Source organism: Lampetra fluviatilis, chromosome 7, assembly GCF_964198595.1.
Source record: "Lampetra fluviatilis chromosome 7, kcLamFluv1.1, whole genome shotgun sequence".
Taxonomy (NCBI): Eukaryota; Metazoa; Chordata; class Hyperoartia; order Petromyzontiformes; family Petromyzontidae; genus Lampetra; species Lampetra fluviatilis.
Genome location: NC_136281.1, coordinates 6,838,953 through 6,855,591, shown reverse-complemented (window position 1 = coordinate 6,855,591; position 16,639 = coordinate 6,838,953). Strand labels below are relative to the sequence as shown.

Genomic DNA, 16,639 nt, shown 5'->3' with positions numbered 1-16,639 from the left:
TGCTAAGGGGGGGGGGGGTGTTGCTAAGGGGGGGGGGGGCGCGGCAGCGGTCGTCAAGGCAGTATCAATGGAGGCTTATCCCGACGTGAAAGTGCATTGATGTGTCGGTGGACGTCTGTGCCGGTCGTCGTCGTTGTTGTTGCTGCTATCGTTCTCCTTTCGTTCGGGTCGCTCGGCTGAACAATGGTGAAGCAGACGATTCAGATTTACGCGCGGCTTAAACCTGCGAGGAAGAACGCTGCTGGGGTGAGGGGAGCTCTCGCAGAACCGACACACACCGTGCATGTACTAACACTGTACATGTACTAACACTGTAATAGTACTAACACTGTAATAGTACTAATACTGTACTAACACTATCACTGTACCAGTACTAACACTGTACCAGTACTAACACTGTAATAGTACTAACACTGACAATACTAACACTATCACTGTAACAGTATTAATACTGTACATGTACTAACACTGTAACAGTACTAACACAGTACTAACACAATTACCATACCAGTACTAACACTATCACTGTACCAGTACTAAAACTGTAACAGTACTAACACTGTAACTCAACTAACACTGTGACAGTACTAACACTAACACTGTACCAGTACTAACACTGTAACAGTACTAACACTAACTCAACTAACACTATAACAGTACTAACACTGTGACAGTACTAACACTATTACCGTACTAACATTGTAACAGTACTAACACTGTAACTTAACTAACACTGTAACAGTACTAACACTGTGACAGTACTAACACTGTAACTTAACTAACACTGTAACAGTACTAACACTGTGACAGTACTAACACTATTACCGTACTAACACTGTACCAGTACTAACACTGTAACAGTACTAACACTATTACCGTACCAGTACTAACACTATCACTGTTCCAGTACTAACACTGTAACTCAACTAACACTAACAGTACGATCACTCAGTACTAACTCTATCAGCACTAACACGGTTGGCGACGTTTAACATACTGCACATATTACACACACACATGCTTAACAGTACCAACACAACAACAGCCCTAACACTAACATGACTTATACTACAGCAATACAAACACTATAAAAGTACGTACTTTATTCACACGATAACAACACTATAACGCCATTACAAAACTGAAGCTAACAGCTCGTTACACTATCACACGAACACTTATATAAATTATTACACTAACACCACAACAGTGCAGTTCTAACAACACTATCCAAGTACAGATTATTGTTCTCAGGATTGGCATATTTATTTTATCCTGGAGTAATCCGATGAGCTATAAAGCGTCTTTTCACAGATGTCCAATCGTTGTAAAACTATAGCAGTACGAACACAAGCCTATATAACATGAGGACACTACAACATCAGACCGACACTCCTATACAAGACAAACGCTGTAACACAAAACGAACACTTTAACACAGTACTAACATCGTAACACAAATCCCACACAACAGGGGCACACACACTACACTAACAAAACAATAACTTTACCACACAACACAAACACGACCAGCACAGCACTGACCCTACACTGACAGCAGACAATCACTGGCTGTAACCCTACTCCCGTTCTTACCCCTGACCCCAAACATGACCCTGACACTATTCCCGTCCCCGAGCTAACCCACTCGTTTAACCCCAGCCCTATTCTCAGCCACAACTCAAATCCTGCCTCTAACCATCACTGCTTCGCTCACACTGTCCCTTTATCTAACCTTTAAGCATGATCAGCCCCAACCCTAGCTAACCCTATATACCAAATCCCAACCGCAAACATGGAACATTGTATTTATGCTCTTTATGGCCGCGTCTCTGTGTTTTAAAGGGCTATATGTGTGCCGTAAATTTCGGAGCAGCTGCCTTGTTGGATATAACAAAGACAACAATGTTTGCTAGATGACATGAGTTGTATTATTAACAAGCACTTTCCACGCATTTGTGCGGGGTATAACTTAAGTGCATTGCAAGCGATATGGATTTCATGCTATTCGTTTCCCAGTAATTGGTGATTTAATTGCACAATGTGCCAGTTGTCCAATGAGAACCATGAACTTATTGGCTTACTACACTTTATTCACTCAGGATAATGGATGGAATTGTACACTTTTTGTCCGATAAAGAGATTTGAAATCGAGAAAACATGTTTACACGTGTTAACATGTTTACCAGGTGCTACTTTTACAAAAAGCCTTGGAAAGTATTGCCGCCTGACAGCTCCCTCGCATTTGAAATGTTTGGAAAGCTCCACCTGCACATTTTAGTTGAACCCCTTACCAGAGAATAAAGCTTCTATCGCACTTTTCAGCAACACTAGGAGGCACAGGTACAGAGGTCAACGATTTAGCTGATAGGATTTCTTGAGGCCTGCTTCCTGTGAGGATGTGTATGTTCCCCACATATGTAGTGCACACCTCCATGTCAAAAATAAACTCATGCATGATGATGTGCATTCCTTTAAATGAACTCGCATTACTCACATACGTTTTTTAAATGACATTTAGCCATGTGTCCCGTTTTAACATTTTTTGGGAATGGTGTTCTTGAAAAAAAGTTACTTAGATTTGATAATGTGATGCACAGAACAAATACTTGCTTTTGTTATTTTCACCGCACATGGATTTTACATGTATTTTTTTTGGCAGTGTCCCTGCCAGTGTACATTTTAATTATTAAATATGCAGTGAACAGAATGGCAAACAGTTTGTCAACTATTCTCGCTTCACACAGCCACATCACTAAATTACAAATATTTAAAGGTACTCCATGAGGAGGGATACAAATGATATGTAGTGGTAATAACCTGTCGGTAAATTATTATCCTTAGTACATTTATTATACAGTCATCCACATAGAATAATTTTACAATGGGTGATGTCTGATGTGTTTGACACAGCTTTACTCGGTGGAAGAGGATGACGGGAGGACTCCACTGTTGGAGTTTGTGGTGCCTAGGGACCTGGCCGAAGGCTTTGTCAACAACAAAAGAGAGAGTTACAAATTTCAGTAAGCTCAAACACGCGCCCGAACGCACCATGTCTTAAATCTGATAGCAGACCATGTGAGCAGACCTGGGATATTCAGTATTTGGCCCATGGGCCTCATGCAGCATGCAAAACATTCACAGCTGTTATTGCGTTGGTAATTGTAAAATGTTTCCAAGTCTGAAAAAATACATACTGCTTTACAACGGTATGACTGCATAGATACACGTCAAGTTTTTATGTCCATCCACTGTTGGATGAGGGCCTTCCCATGCCAAGCTGGTCATCGGTATTATATCGCCACACTTCACGTTGATATGCACATGTACAATTGGAATAAGAGCAGAGCCACTCAAGTATTTGTTGAACATAAACGTATAAGTATTGCAATCAAGAGTATTGCTATAATTTGTTTTCTGATGTATTTTCAGTAATACTAATTATCATTTAAGTTAACTTACCCATAACGTGCATAGTTATATATTAGTAGTCTAAAACGTTAATGTGATTTCTTGCTCAAATGAGCATTGAGGCAGTGCTCAACTGAAATTGACAGCCCTGAGCCACGAGTAGAAATTCCACATTGTTTTGGTGGAGTGAATCTATCCATAGGATAACTACTGTTGAATCTCCCACAATGTGGTATTCATTATGAACCCTGGATGGATGATAGGTAGAGTCAACCCCCAACCAGGATTTGAATTATACATCTTCCAGTTAGCTGCTAACTCTGCCACTGCGCTACCTGCAAATAAATAACCAAATGTCATGACAACACAAATATATATTTAAAAATAAATAATTGCACCATGTGTACCTCTGACTCATGTATTTTTTTCGTTTTTTTAATGGAAAACTATGTTCAGATTCAAGAAAATTTTTGATCAGCAAGCAAAACAAGAAGAAATCTTTGAAACAATTGCCAGGCCTGTTGCTGACAGGTATGTGCCAGAAGCCCTGGGATTATGGGGGTTAAGTAAACATCTCGCATATTCTTAAACATTTTAACCAATGCATTCCGGTTAACATTTTATTCTGTACAACAGTGGTTCTAAAACTTCAGTCAATACCTTATTCACGTTAAATTTACAAATATTTCCCATTCACACTTTGTGGGCAATGATACACTGTGCTGTGTCTGTTTATCCTGTATTGTAATGTGTGTTTTTTTGTTTCAGTACATCTTTAGATACATTTTGAGGTTTGTCTGGCCAAGTAAGCTCCAACATATATCTGCTGTAGCTGTTTCATAAGAAAAACACATTTTTAATCCATTAGTTTGATGTACACTTATAAACCATATTTTGCTATGGCCAAATTGGTAAAGAGAAGCTTTCAAACACATAAAAAATTGCAACAGTCTTATTGCCACCCACGTTCTATGTAAGGATCTGTGGGGTTTGTCCTTTGGCACTTAGAGCTCTGGACACTGTCAGTGTGCTTTCAGGCTACAATGGGACCATCTTTGCTTACGGCCAGACTGGCAGCGGCAAGACGTTCACCATCACAGGAGGGGCTGAACGTTTTGCAGACCGGGGCATCATTCCCAGGATACTTGGCTACCTATTTGAGCAATTCCAGAAGGTAGGGCCAATGTGTGCCATGGCCAGCATGCAGCACCCGTTTAAGATACATTTAGTTGTCTAAAATTAATTGTGACATGTGCGTATGTAATGCATGATCAATTATAATTTTTTCCAAGACGCTACAAACACAGCACTCTACATTATGTGCTGAAAAAAAGTAGCTCAAGCAACTCCATGTATGCTATAGATTAGTGTTCAATTTCCATAGTGTTAATTTAAATTAACATTCTCAAACACTACCGTATTAAACTATTGTGCATTTTATGAGTAACATAGTACCTTTTTCCCAAACAGGACACTAACAGAGTGTACACAGCTCACATTTCCTACCTGGAGATCTACAATGAGAATGGCTACGATTTGTTAAATCCTCGACACGAAGCCTCAAAACTGGAAGACCTTCCGTAAGTGCATATTTGGCTGTAATGCTTGTATCAGCCCACAGTATGGCCTATAATGTTCGTCGATTTAGAGAGTACTTATACACGTGTCCCTTGGGTCCCACAGGACATTTTAGTGCCTATAATTAGATACGGTTGATTTTTTTATTCTTCCAAGACAAGCCCTAAAATCCTGTAATTGAAATGACAGCTGGGTGACTGAGAAGGATAAATCCCTTTCATCAGAATAATGTATCTGAGACTTCTTAATCATTTGTGCAAACCTGCCATTAGGGGCAAAACGACTGCAAATGTGTAAATTCAATTCTGGTAGCCGTTATGACTCTTGAAGTATAATGGATGTTGTGGTAGTTTCTGCCTTCATTACTCAACACATAAACTACAAAAACAATTACAGAGTAAAATCTGCATTTTCATACTCTCAATATAAAATGCTTTATTTAAAAAAATGTGTTATTTACAAATAACACACGTTACAGTAGTTATTTCTGTATGTCTGTGTCTGGACAGAAAAGTGACACTTATGGAGGACACAGAACAAATTGTGCATCTGAAGAACCTCTCACTGCACCAGGCTAGCAGTCAGGAGGAAGCCCTCAACCTGCTGTTCTTGGGTGACACTAATCGCATGATTGCCGAGGTGCTACGAATTCCCAACGATTACTACGAGTTAATTTCAGAGAATCATAAATGCTGAATGTTGTCTTTTGTAAAAAAAAAATTGGAGTTTTCATGAAATAAAAACTATTCCATATAATAGTTCATAGCTGACTGCTATATAATTGCACCTTTGTGAGGATATCTATGTTTAATGGCCATTATTAAATATTTCGGTTGGCCAGACACCAATGAACCAGGCGTCCACACGCTCGCACTGCATCTTCACACTGCACGTGTGTGGGAGGGAGCCTGGCTCCACCACTTTGTGCCGCTCCAAGCTACACCTCGTCGACCTGGCGGGTTCCGAGCGTGTTTCCAAGACCGGCGTGGGTGGCATACTGCTCACTGAAGCCAAGTACATCAACCTTTCCCTGCACTACCTAGAGCAGGTGCGCCTGCACGTGGCCGGTATTGCTCATTCTGCATCACAGCAAATATTTTAACTCAAAAAACGTATTAACTCTTTATTACACCTTCGACAGTGCTGTTAGTTCCACTTGGTGTTTTAGGCCTGTGTCTGTGCTCAGCAACTTTGATAAAAAAAAACTTTTATATATAGAATTCCAGATATATTGCTGATTATGCAAGATAAATATATTTCATGTAACTTCATACTAAAATTGCCTTGAACTTGTTTTTGTTTAAAAAAACACAATAAAGAAGTCAGTAGCGATCTTTTGTGACCTTGCGTGTGGGGAGCAGCTCTTTGCTTATCTGAAAGTATGACAATAACTCAAAGTGATGTCGCCAGGTGATAATAGCGCTGTCGGAGAAAAACCGCTCGCACGTTCCTTACCGCAACTCCATGATGACATCGGTGCTGAGAGATAGCCTGGGTGGCAACTGCATGACAACCATGATCGCCACTCTGGCTGTGGACAAGCGCAACATTGATGTATGCCCCTTTGTACTCAACACATTGCACCTTCAAACCATAATGGTCACTTAATGACTTTAAATTCAAGTAAATGCAATAAAAACGCGTAGCTGCAGAGATAACATTTTTCACAAACGTTACAACATATTCTGTGTTTCAAGAGAAGTGTAATGACATTATTTTTTATTTTACAGGAATCCATTTCTACTTGTCGATTTGCTCAGAGAGTAGCTCTTATAAAGAATGAAGCTATACTAAATGAAGAAGTCGATCCGAGGCTGGTAAGGTTTATTAAATTAGGAGGACATTGACAAATTAATGCAAAACAATGTCTGAAATGCCTTCTGATTGTTCAGCTGTGTTCTCTAGTTAGGCCTTTGTAACAATACGTCTAGACAACAGAGTTATCGTGCTTCACTGCATTATTTATGACTTATGAAGGCATAGTGTGTGCAATGACATCACATGCTTTCAGAACATGCGTTTTTGTTTGCATGAAATATACATATTCTGGAAAAATGGCTGAGCTGATGTAGATAGAATATGGGGGAGAAAAACGCCCAGGTTAGCCATATAAAGCAAATTGGTGTTTTAAAGTAAAAACCAGCCACAATAAACCACAATTCCAGACAATATACTTTATAATTTATCTTTTTCTTTGTCATACAGAAATGTGGTTTATGAACTGCAGTGTAACGAGTCATTTTTCATAACAGTCTTAAGCAGCTGCATAGTGTTATTATCCAGGAAGTAAATCATGGTTAGGGAATTAATGTAAATATTAGCAAAACGGTAGCGCCACCGGTGAGAAGGGCTTAAGCTAAACTGCAGACCCTTACCTGCTGTGAGCATGTGAATGGGAAGGAAGCGTCTACCTCAGGCATGCAGTGGCACCTCTGGTCCAGGCTGACATAGAGCTCACTTCAGGATAACGCATTAAACACCCACGATGCACATCCAATGCAATTCCATCCCATTTCAAAATATATGGCTGTGTTTTTATTCTTACATAATATTTAAAATTCCTTCACATTATCCACATTATACACATTGCATGGCAAGCAGGATTGGAAAATGTTATAATTGCATACATCTGTGATTTGAAACAAGCAATGCGTTGATAATATTTACACAGAATAGAATAAATAATTGATCAAACCTACATACAACCAATACTCATTGCCCTCTACAACTTCTTCCCCGCAGGTAATTGTGCGTCTCAAGAAGGAGATACAGCAACTAAGGGATGAGTTGGCTCTGGTGACAGGACAGCCACGCACAGAGGACCTGGATGCTGTGGAACTGCAGCAGTATGTGACCAGACATGATGTTAACACTGGAGTTGGCAGCAGAATTAAGGGTCACATAGTGGTTGCAGTCAATGAGAGGGCCCTAGATTTTGTTTGTTCTCTTGAGTTCCCAGCATTATGCCGTTTTATAACAGTTAGGTTGATTAAATAGTAATAGTGTTACTGGGTAGGTTATCGCGGTTGTACTGCATAGCTTTCTGATGTGTTAGGACATCATGCCGATCCACACACGGTACAACCACAAAACACATCAGAGAGCTGTGTCATCTTGGTTTTGTGATCGGGCTTCTGAGTAACAACTGTCATTTATAAATCTATAATTTTTTCTTGACGTCTTTTTATAATCAATATTTATTCCAATTTATTTTTGTTTTAGTACTGTTCAAGTAATTAAAATGAGTAGCATCTTATTTAGCAAATTTTACTTTAGATTTTCTATGCTGATATAACTCAAGTGGTGTAAACCTATAACAAAAGTACTATTGCAAAGCGATCACTTAACAATTTACTACCTTTTTCAAAAATGATGGGGCGCAAGTGCCTCCGTTACGCTTCCACTAAGAGTAAATTACAATCGGACTCTGAAAGAGATGTTGAAACACTTACTAATTCGTTTAGCAAGCTTCACCTATGGTGTCTTTAGCATTTCGGCTTTGCAGTGTGATAATGCATTTTCCAGTAGTTTACCCACCCATGGATACCATACTATTAATGCAGAACAATATTTACGTTTTGTATGTAAAGCCCTGTAAAGAGAAGATAACATTTATTAAAGATGCACATTTATTTTTTTTACCTCACAAAATAATTTACATACAAGTTTGGGTAAAACATACGTATCGAATATATGCTTGTAGCTTACAAAGGCCCTCATGATAAAATTTGCTTTAAATTATGGTTTCATACACCTGGTATTTTATTCCAATGTGTATAATATACCTGCTATTATAACAATCCACTTGAAATGCTGTAAGATTGAATACATCCTCAATCTTTATACAAATTAAGCGTATATAATAATTTTAAAATGTTCCCCTTCACCAAACAGACAAATCTGATTAAATGTTATCCATCATCTATTTAAACATTTACTTTTGATAATGAGCTCTTTCAAATTAATATCGAATTTTATTTTAGCTCACCTTTCCAAACAATAGATGCTGAATATTAAGCTTTAAGTTTACCATGATGTAAATTACAAAATTGATTCAAAACACCAGTTAACAAATAAATAAGTTGTAATGGTATTCTTTAGGTCTTTCGGTAAAGTCACGAAGATAGGTTGAAAGAAAATAACAAAAAACTACGACGTTTCGATCACAACACAAGCGATCGTCATCAGCAGGAGAAAAGAGGAAAGCTGCTGAGGCAGACTGTTTTAAAGGTTTAAAATGGGTGTAGCCCAAGGGTCAAGTTGTAATGGCTTGTCTATACATTTAAACCCTATCCTAGCCCTTGCGCAATAAACTTGCACACGATCTTAGCCGTCACCTTAAAAGAACCTATCCCAAAATGCTGCGAAATCCAAACAACCTTATGGAACAATTTTGACATTGATTAAATGCCATAGACAAGTGGGCTGCCATCCGTCAGACTAATGTGCACTGCTGTACCCTTAGGCTGGAGGAAATGGTGAGGGGTTACGTGGAGGACGCTGATGCAGACGCCTCCCTGGAAGTGGGGGCTGACATGCGCAAGATCCATCACTGCTTCAGTCTCCTAAAGGTGCCTGAAGGGCAGGGAGGGCGCTCACTGGGTTTCCTTGGACACAGTGGCGAGGCGTTGACTACCTCGCCTGGTATGCCAGAGGTCGTGGGTTCGATTCTAACCCTGATTCCTGTATTTTTGGAGTTTGCACGTTCTCCACGTGGTCGTGTGGATTTTTATCCGGGTCTTCCGGTTTTTCCCTCCATTTAAAAAACATGCTATTCAAGTATTTGGCTGATATACATTTCCACGTGAAAAGCCACTTCATTGAGCTATCATTTGTGATAGCCAGGTCGCTTCTGACAAAGAGCTATATAGCTCAGTGGGCATTACCTCGTAAAATAAAATAAAAAATAGTTAGAGTTTGGTTTAGCTTTTTGAGGCCTATTGCGATTTCTACACTATTTAATGTTGAGTTGTGCCCCGAAGAGGGCTTGCCAGTACAAATAGCATTCATCTCTGCTTAAGTGGCATATCACTCAATTTTGTGTCGTTAAGATATAATAATATGGAAGACAATATGTTTTCTGGAATATTATGGAAGATATAATAGTTTGCTGGGGGATTCAAAGCATAGCGCACCAAACGTGGATTAAAGTTTCCTAATATTTGGTTTTAACGAAAATAATGTTGTGTTTTTTGCTAATGTAATTTGAGCTGACGTTATTTCTACATCTGTTCTCAAGAGTGGTGATTCAATAAAGTACACAATCATTTGTTTTATAATTATTATAATTTGCCTTGACTTAATTGGTGAGTTTCATGTGGGAGTAATTTTTTGGCAATTAGGCTCAAGGGAGTGAACTTTTATGTTGAAAGCACATACAGTGGGTGCGACATAGGTTTTCTCATGTGCTGGGCTTTGTAGATTTACAGCATGTACAATGCATGATTCATTTACGATGCTAACCTGCACAGGTGCTTCCTAACATCACTTTCCTTTCTTTATGTGTGTGGATGTCATGGATAGCGGCACATTCGGCAGGGAAGGGCGTCCTCTGGTGGATCGGAACGGGAAAATCCCAGCAAGAAGAACGATGATCCGGGTAGCGAAAGTGATATCCGGAGGCTGAAAGAACTCGTTCAACAGAGAGACAATGAAATCAGTATCCTTCCAATGCTGTGCAACTCCATTGCGGCATATCGTTATAATCACTGCATAGCGTTAAGTTAAATCTTATGACCAAATAACTTTGAATGTACCTGATATTGTCAGATCTTGGAAGCTAACTAGCATTCATCCTGGATAGTGCTTGGAAGGGCGACCACCATGGACAACAGGTTGTCATAGGTGACATAAGGGCAGTACATTAAAATTAGTTGTTGTACTTTATCATGCCCCAATATTTAAGGTCTCTGACTTCACCAGCCACGCTGACGAGTGTGGTAAAGTATAGTTAAACAACCCAGACCATCTGTCTGGATTGGGGAAGTTTGCTCATCCATCAGTGGATTAACAAATGGGCTGTAGATGTATGTGATACAGTTACAATGACTGTGATTGCTATACAGTATTGAAGTAAACAAAGCATGATAAAGTCACATTTCACTAAAACTTGGCCACAGTTTTTCAGTCTAATGCAGACACACTTGCTCCTCCAAATGGTTTTGTGGTGTTTCACTACTACGCTGTGCTCAGACGTTCTCGTCAGCATGCTGAAGAAGGAGCGCAAGCATGTGCAGGATGTGGGGCGACAGCTGCAGGCCCTGACAGGCGAGCGGGATGGAGGCCCCAAGGTCGACGGGCAACGGGAGACGGTGGCTGGCTACGATAAAGAGTCAGAATGGGTCCCAGCACAGTCACGAGACCACTACATGTCATCTTCCTCCAGTTTCAATGGGACAAATTCTGCCAGTACATCAGCAACAAATGGAATGCAGCGTAAGACACATTTCACATGTCTATATAGCCTTATTTTTAGTCCACTTCTATATGAGGGCCTTCCCATGCCATTCAGTTGTGTGGGTTATTTGATGTTGATCAGAGCAGGTTGGTGAAGCAGATACATTTCAGCAAGGCAATATTCCAGCATTGCACTAAAAGTGTGCCATGTCCTCCAGTGATGTTTAATGTGATGAAGTAATATTCAAAGTATTAATATTCACCAGCTGGAACCATCAACCTTATCCATAATGTAAAATACTGTATTGAAAAAGGTTCATAAAAAAGTAATTTCAAGGAATTTGAAGGTAAAATGTATTTAAGTGTTTCTTCATTAACATATTTTTTTTGTTCTTTGGAGCCAGTGGTGTATGGGGAGAAGTCAACTGGACGAAAGGAGGCATTTGACATTTTTAGGCGAGACTATGCTGACAACATAACAATAGAAGACAACAAGTACATCCTCAAACAGAGGTACATCTTCCTCCTTACAAGAGTAAAATAATAATTGGTGGAAACGTGTTTCAATCTGTGATAAATGTATCTCTCTGTGTGCATTGCGCAGATATGCAGAAGCCAAGGCTTTAGGGGAGACCGTGAACCAAGCAAGGTCAAAGATAAGTAAGTCAGTCATAGTTTTGCTGTGGCAGATGAACTACTGAGGACATTGATGTGATGACATTCCTAAGTTTGCCTCTTATGATGATAATATTTTGAGGGTCTTTATGTGTATCGTGTTGGTAAAACAGTTTGTTGCAGTACAGTTAAATTTTAAGACGATTTAAAAAATGTCTTTACAGATCAGCTGAAATCTCAAATCGATCACAGACGAATGCAGAGGGCAGCTCAAGGTACAAGTGTTAGTCTACTTCCTAAAATACCTGTGCATTCATATTATGAAGCCACACACAATACAATTCTGCTCACAGGCGACTTATTTGTTAAGCTTGTAGGAATCCAGAGTGCTCCCTTGTCTAGATGGGCATCTTTCTCACTGAAAATGGCTCTTCGCATTCTTCCACAGGAGTGAGCAAAGCTTTGCCTGGGGTTGACGAGTCAGACCCAGTGGAGGAAGACCTGCGAGCGCGTATTGAGGGGGAAAAGAGCAGGTCTGGTCTTTTTCGAGTATTACAAGATCCTTCCAAACCTTGTGTGCTGATAATTTATCCTTCTGTTTTTTGCATATGACTGACTGGCTCTCTATATAAAATAAATGTCTCCTGCTTCTGTACAGGATTTTGAGATGCGGTTGCATTTAGATGCTGTACAAATCTAGATCATATTGTAATTCATGTGAGATAACCATATTTTTCGGCTTTAGATGGGTACATTTAATTATTGAAAATCTCTTGAAATAAAAGTTAAAACGTTTACACTTTATATAATTACAACATATAATTAACTTAATTTACAATTGAAAGTATCAAATTGTCCATTTGCTTTGAACATATAATCAGCATGTATTCATGTATTTGCTGGGAGTGCAACTAGCCATGTATATGAAGGTCAACAATTACCCTTGCAGTTTGTGAACTACATAAATGGTCTGGGATAACAGGGTACTCGAACCCACCAGCCCAATGACTTAAGTTGATGTGACTCTCAGATCGGGTTGTAAGAGTGTACTTATTTTTGCACAGCTATAAGGAGGCGTTCACTCGCCTGAAGGTGCTGAAAACGGAGATTGAGCACCTGCAGCACCTGCTAGAGAAGGCGAAACTCAAGCTGCAGAGAGACTTTGACGACTGGTGGGCAGGGGAGGTCGCTCGCAGGGTGAGCGCAAAATATCGCATTTATAAAGCAACCGGAGACGAAGAGTGACGCAACGATCCGTTCAATCAGTGGCGTGGTTATTGAGTGTGCAGATGTTGCAACTGCACCAGGGCCCATGGGCCAGTGGAGACCAGGTGCCAGGCTATGCACCAAGGGCCCATGCTAACTATGCTACGTCACTACGTTCATTCCTAAAAACTCAACGCACACTACACATTTTATAGCACACCTCAAAATATACTAATTAATCACAATCTTGGCACAGATATTGGCAAGCTTTTCTTCTTTTAATTATAGTGTACATACACATAGGTAGATTTACTTATGCATTCACTCATAAAAAATGCCACTAAATATAAATGTTGCTTAAAGGTAAAATATGATCTCATTATGCAGAATGTTGGTAATCTTGTAAGAAAACATAGTTAATGTAGTCGTTTAATAGTCTAATATTACTTATTTATTCAATAAAGCCTGTGTGTCAAGACTTTTTCAGAATTGTCCCGCATTTGGATATTTGGCCAATGTCTTTTTGAAGAAGTGCCCAGAAAAAACCCACATACTTCTTGAGTGCCTTGCAGCCTATTGGTTTTAGAAGTCCCACATGTTTATGCGATCCACCAATATTTGCCTGCATAGTGTTGGTTAACACAAACGTGCCACATGACGCTTACCATACCGTAACTTAAAGTGGCACGTCTCAGAGTATGCCTGTGGTGTGATTCTGCGTTTTAGGCTGTGTCAAGCCAGGGGAACCAGGCTAGGAGAGCAGCCATTCCGTGTGGCAGTGGAGGCGACCCATACAACCAATCTGCCAACAGGTACCCAGCACTAGAAAAGCCACATTCAAAAGTGTAACCACGTGATGCAAACCTGCGTGTTGGATAGCTATTCTAGTATTGTGAACATTTCAGAAAAAAAACACTGGGTTTATTTTTCTGGGCCGGGATACTTATTCACAACAGTTACCGGTGGCTGTTGCGAGTAATGAATTTGATTGTTAACAAATGCAATGGTTGTGTCTGTGTATTGGGTGTTTTACAGAAGCAGTGCAAGTAGCAGGTTCAGCTCTGCAAGCTCCACATTGTCGATAGCACCAAGTGCATCTCAGCACTCCTCTTTTACTAGGTGACAGCAGGACCTCTTGTGAAAATTAGTTTTGGTATGGGGTTAATCAACTGAAAGCTTCAGAAAATGCTTCGGAAACAATATATTATACATATAGTACGCTGTGTGCAACACTGGGTAGACTACGTGGATTTACATTCAAGTAAAAAAATATTAGTTTTTAATGAAAGGCTTGTTAAAATTGTCACTAATTATTAGTTTGTTACAAAAATAATAAATTATCTCCCAAAATATACCAGTGCCGCTTTTGATAAAAGCCAAGTGTGCCCCTATTTTTGTATTTTAGATTTTTATTTTGCACACCATTACAGAATAATAAATCTATTCAGTTAATTTGTGTGACAATAGTTTTTTTTTATTTTCGGACATCGAATGGAAATTTAAATCAAGAAGCAGAATTGATTTTAATCTGAACCGAGTGCAGTTTCACTTCAATAACTTTTGCTCGCACTTACAGTGAAAATTAGTGAACACCGACCTGTCCTGCCGGTTTAGTTATTTTTTTTGTATTAACATCAATACAGTACTCATTGGTTCTTTCGGTAAAGTCACGTAGGTAGAAAAAATGATAGATCACGACGTTTCAATCGCAACAACAATCGCTTGTTGTTGCGATTGAAACGTATTGATCTATTATTTTTTATACCTACTTGACTTTACCGAAAGAACCAAAGAGTATGGATTCCTGCAGTCACGAAAGCTTCAAATCAAAATCAATACAGTATCCAGTAAGTCGATACTTATACATTTATAATTCCTACAACTGCACATTTCCAACAAGCAGAACTCGAGAACTAAGTGTTTTTATATTTGTATTCACTCTCACAGGTGAGGAAAAATTTAAGTTTTGAAAACAAATTTTGATTGCAACATTTCGTTTACTTTCTTCCTGATAAAAATGTAACTCGAACAGCTCTTACGATAAAAGTGATTTACATAAACATTTTCGATTAAATACATTCAATACAATCTTAGATAGTTTTTTTTCATTAAATGTAATGTTTATGAGCCCGTCATATGACGTGCAATTACACGAGTTATGCCATAGTTGTGCTGACGAGTGTCCGATGCACCATGCAGGTCAATTGAGGCCCCGGGTTCCACCATCCCACTGACGGGTGACAGCAAGATCGACGCAGACATCCTGGCATTCGTGCAGGCACGCCAAAAGCTCACACATGGAAAAGGTGAGCACGTGCCATGGCTTTGTCGACTCACAAGTAATCTATTTTTGGATTGAACCGTTTTGGCAAGCCAATCTAACAAGTATTTGTGTTGTCGCCTCAGACCAAATTTCTCGGAATATTCCCGATCTGGTCAGATCTCGGACGCTAAACAACGTTGACCACCATGCGTGAAACAGGTGTTATAGGCTGCTGTAAGGCTATTTTGTGGGTGGCAGAGCACAATGGAGCAAAATCAAACGTTGAGCTGTACTTCTTTGCTCATGCATCTACCCGAACCAACTTCACCCTACCCACACTGACCAGTGTATTGAAGTATGGTCAAATAAATCAAATGGCGAGGGGAGTGGATTGACACAGGGTCGGCTATATATGAATATTATTTTAAAGTGAAAAAATTATTTATCAGCATCTACCAAATTGTATTGTTTGTTTTTCAGCTCAAGAACACAGGTGACGAAAATGCCCCAGATTCAAGTGGGCTCACCATCACGAACCCAGACCAGCTCGATACAGCACTTATCCACGAGACGTCCACACATCCAGCCATCATTTTTAGTTGGCAACCACAACATTTATACTGTATGGACATATTTATGGCGTAAAAAAATACATGGTTTAAAAGTCAGTAATGTATTATCATTTCAAATGTATGTATTGTGATCACCTACAATAGTACTAAAGTGTTCCTTTTTATATCACGCACATGACTCGTTAGGTCCTTGAATAGTTGTAAGATACGTTGCCTTTAAGTGAGAACAAAAGCTGTAAACTGGTCGAGTCGGTAAATGTATGTCTAAAACAAAAGTCTAGGTCACATACTTGTGCTGTGTATTTTTGATACTGTATAGTGTTATAAGAACTATGTCATGTTATAACAGTACATTATAAAAAAAATTATCCCTGAAGGGCAAAACACAATCTGGACAGATTTGTTTTCTTCCCTCCTAGTTCCACAATGAAATTCTGTGTTCTGCAACCATTATTCACGGACATGGCACAACTGCATTAGCAGCTGAAGCCCAATGGCCCACATTTTTGTGCCATGTGACTTGCATTACAGATGGAAATGTTTTTAATACAGCATGACGGACCACACAAAGGTTTCTGGTGTTTTTTGTTGTTTTGAC

At 39.5% G+C, this 16,639-nt stretch overlaps 1 protein-coding gene across 3 annotated transcripts; it reads left to right on the top strand.

Moving 5' to 3' along the window:
- Positions 1 to 37: 37 nt before the first annotated feature.
- KIF6 (kinesin family member 6) lies at positions 38 to 16,592 on the top strand. 3 transcript variants are annotated; one of them, XM_078858313.1, is made up of 22 exons: positions 38 to 246; positions 2,914 to 3,023; positions 3,868 to 3,942; positions 4,449 to 4,585; positions 4,882 to 4,991; positions 5,499 to 5,628; positions 5,831 to 6,037; positions 6,400 to 6,543; positions 6,720 to 6,806; positions 7,732 to 7,835; positions 9,455 to 9,560; positions 10,513 to 10,648; positions 11,182 to 11,424; positions 11,790 to 11,898; positions 11,990 to 12,045; positions 12,225 to 12,275; positions 12,449 to 12,533; positions 13,065 to 13,197; positions 13,933 to 14,018; positions 14,242 to 14,325; positions 15,406 to 15,512; positions 15,950 to 16,592. In XM_078858313.1, the coding sequence occupies exons 2-22, from the start codon at positions 2,933 to 2,935 to the stop codon at positions 15,964 to 15,966; spliced, it is 2,298 nt and encodes a 765-aa protein (XP_078714439.1). In that variant the 5' UTR covers positions 38 to 246; positions 2,914 to 2,932; the 3' UTR covers positions 15,967 to 16,592. The 3 variants fall into 3 exon arrangements, with proteins under 3 accessions (XP_078714439.1, XP_078714438.1, XP_078714440.1); XM_078858312.1 differs by having other exon boundaries at positions 4,438 to 4,585; positions 15,950 to 16,591; XM_078858314.1 differs by lacking the exon at positions 15,950 to 16,592 and having other exon boundaries at positions 4,438 to 4,585; positions 13,889 to 14,018.
- Positions 16,593 to 16,639: the final 47 nt, after the last annotated feature.

Excerpts from the sequence above, each read along its gene's own strand:
- KIF6 (XM_078858312.1), top strand. The coding sequence starts at position 184 with ATGGTGAAGCAGACGATTCAGATTTACGCGCGGCTTAAACCTGCGAGG. Across the intron at positions 4,992-5,498 it reads TCAAAACTGGAAGACCTTCC|AAAAGTGACACTTATGGAGG; the intron begins GTAAGTGCATAT and ends GTGTCTGGACAG. Across the intron at positions 6,038-6,399 it reads CCCTGCACTACCTAGAGCAG|GTGATAATAGCGCTGTCGGA; the intron begins GTGCGCCTGCAC and ends TGATGTCGCCAG.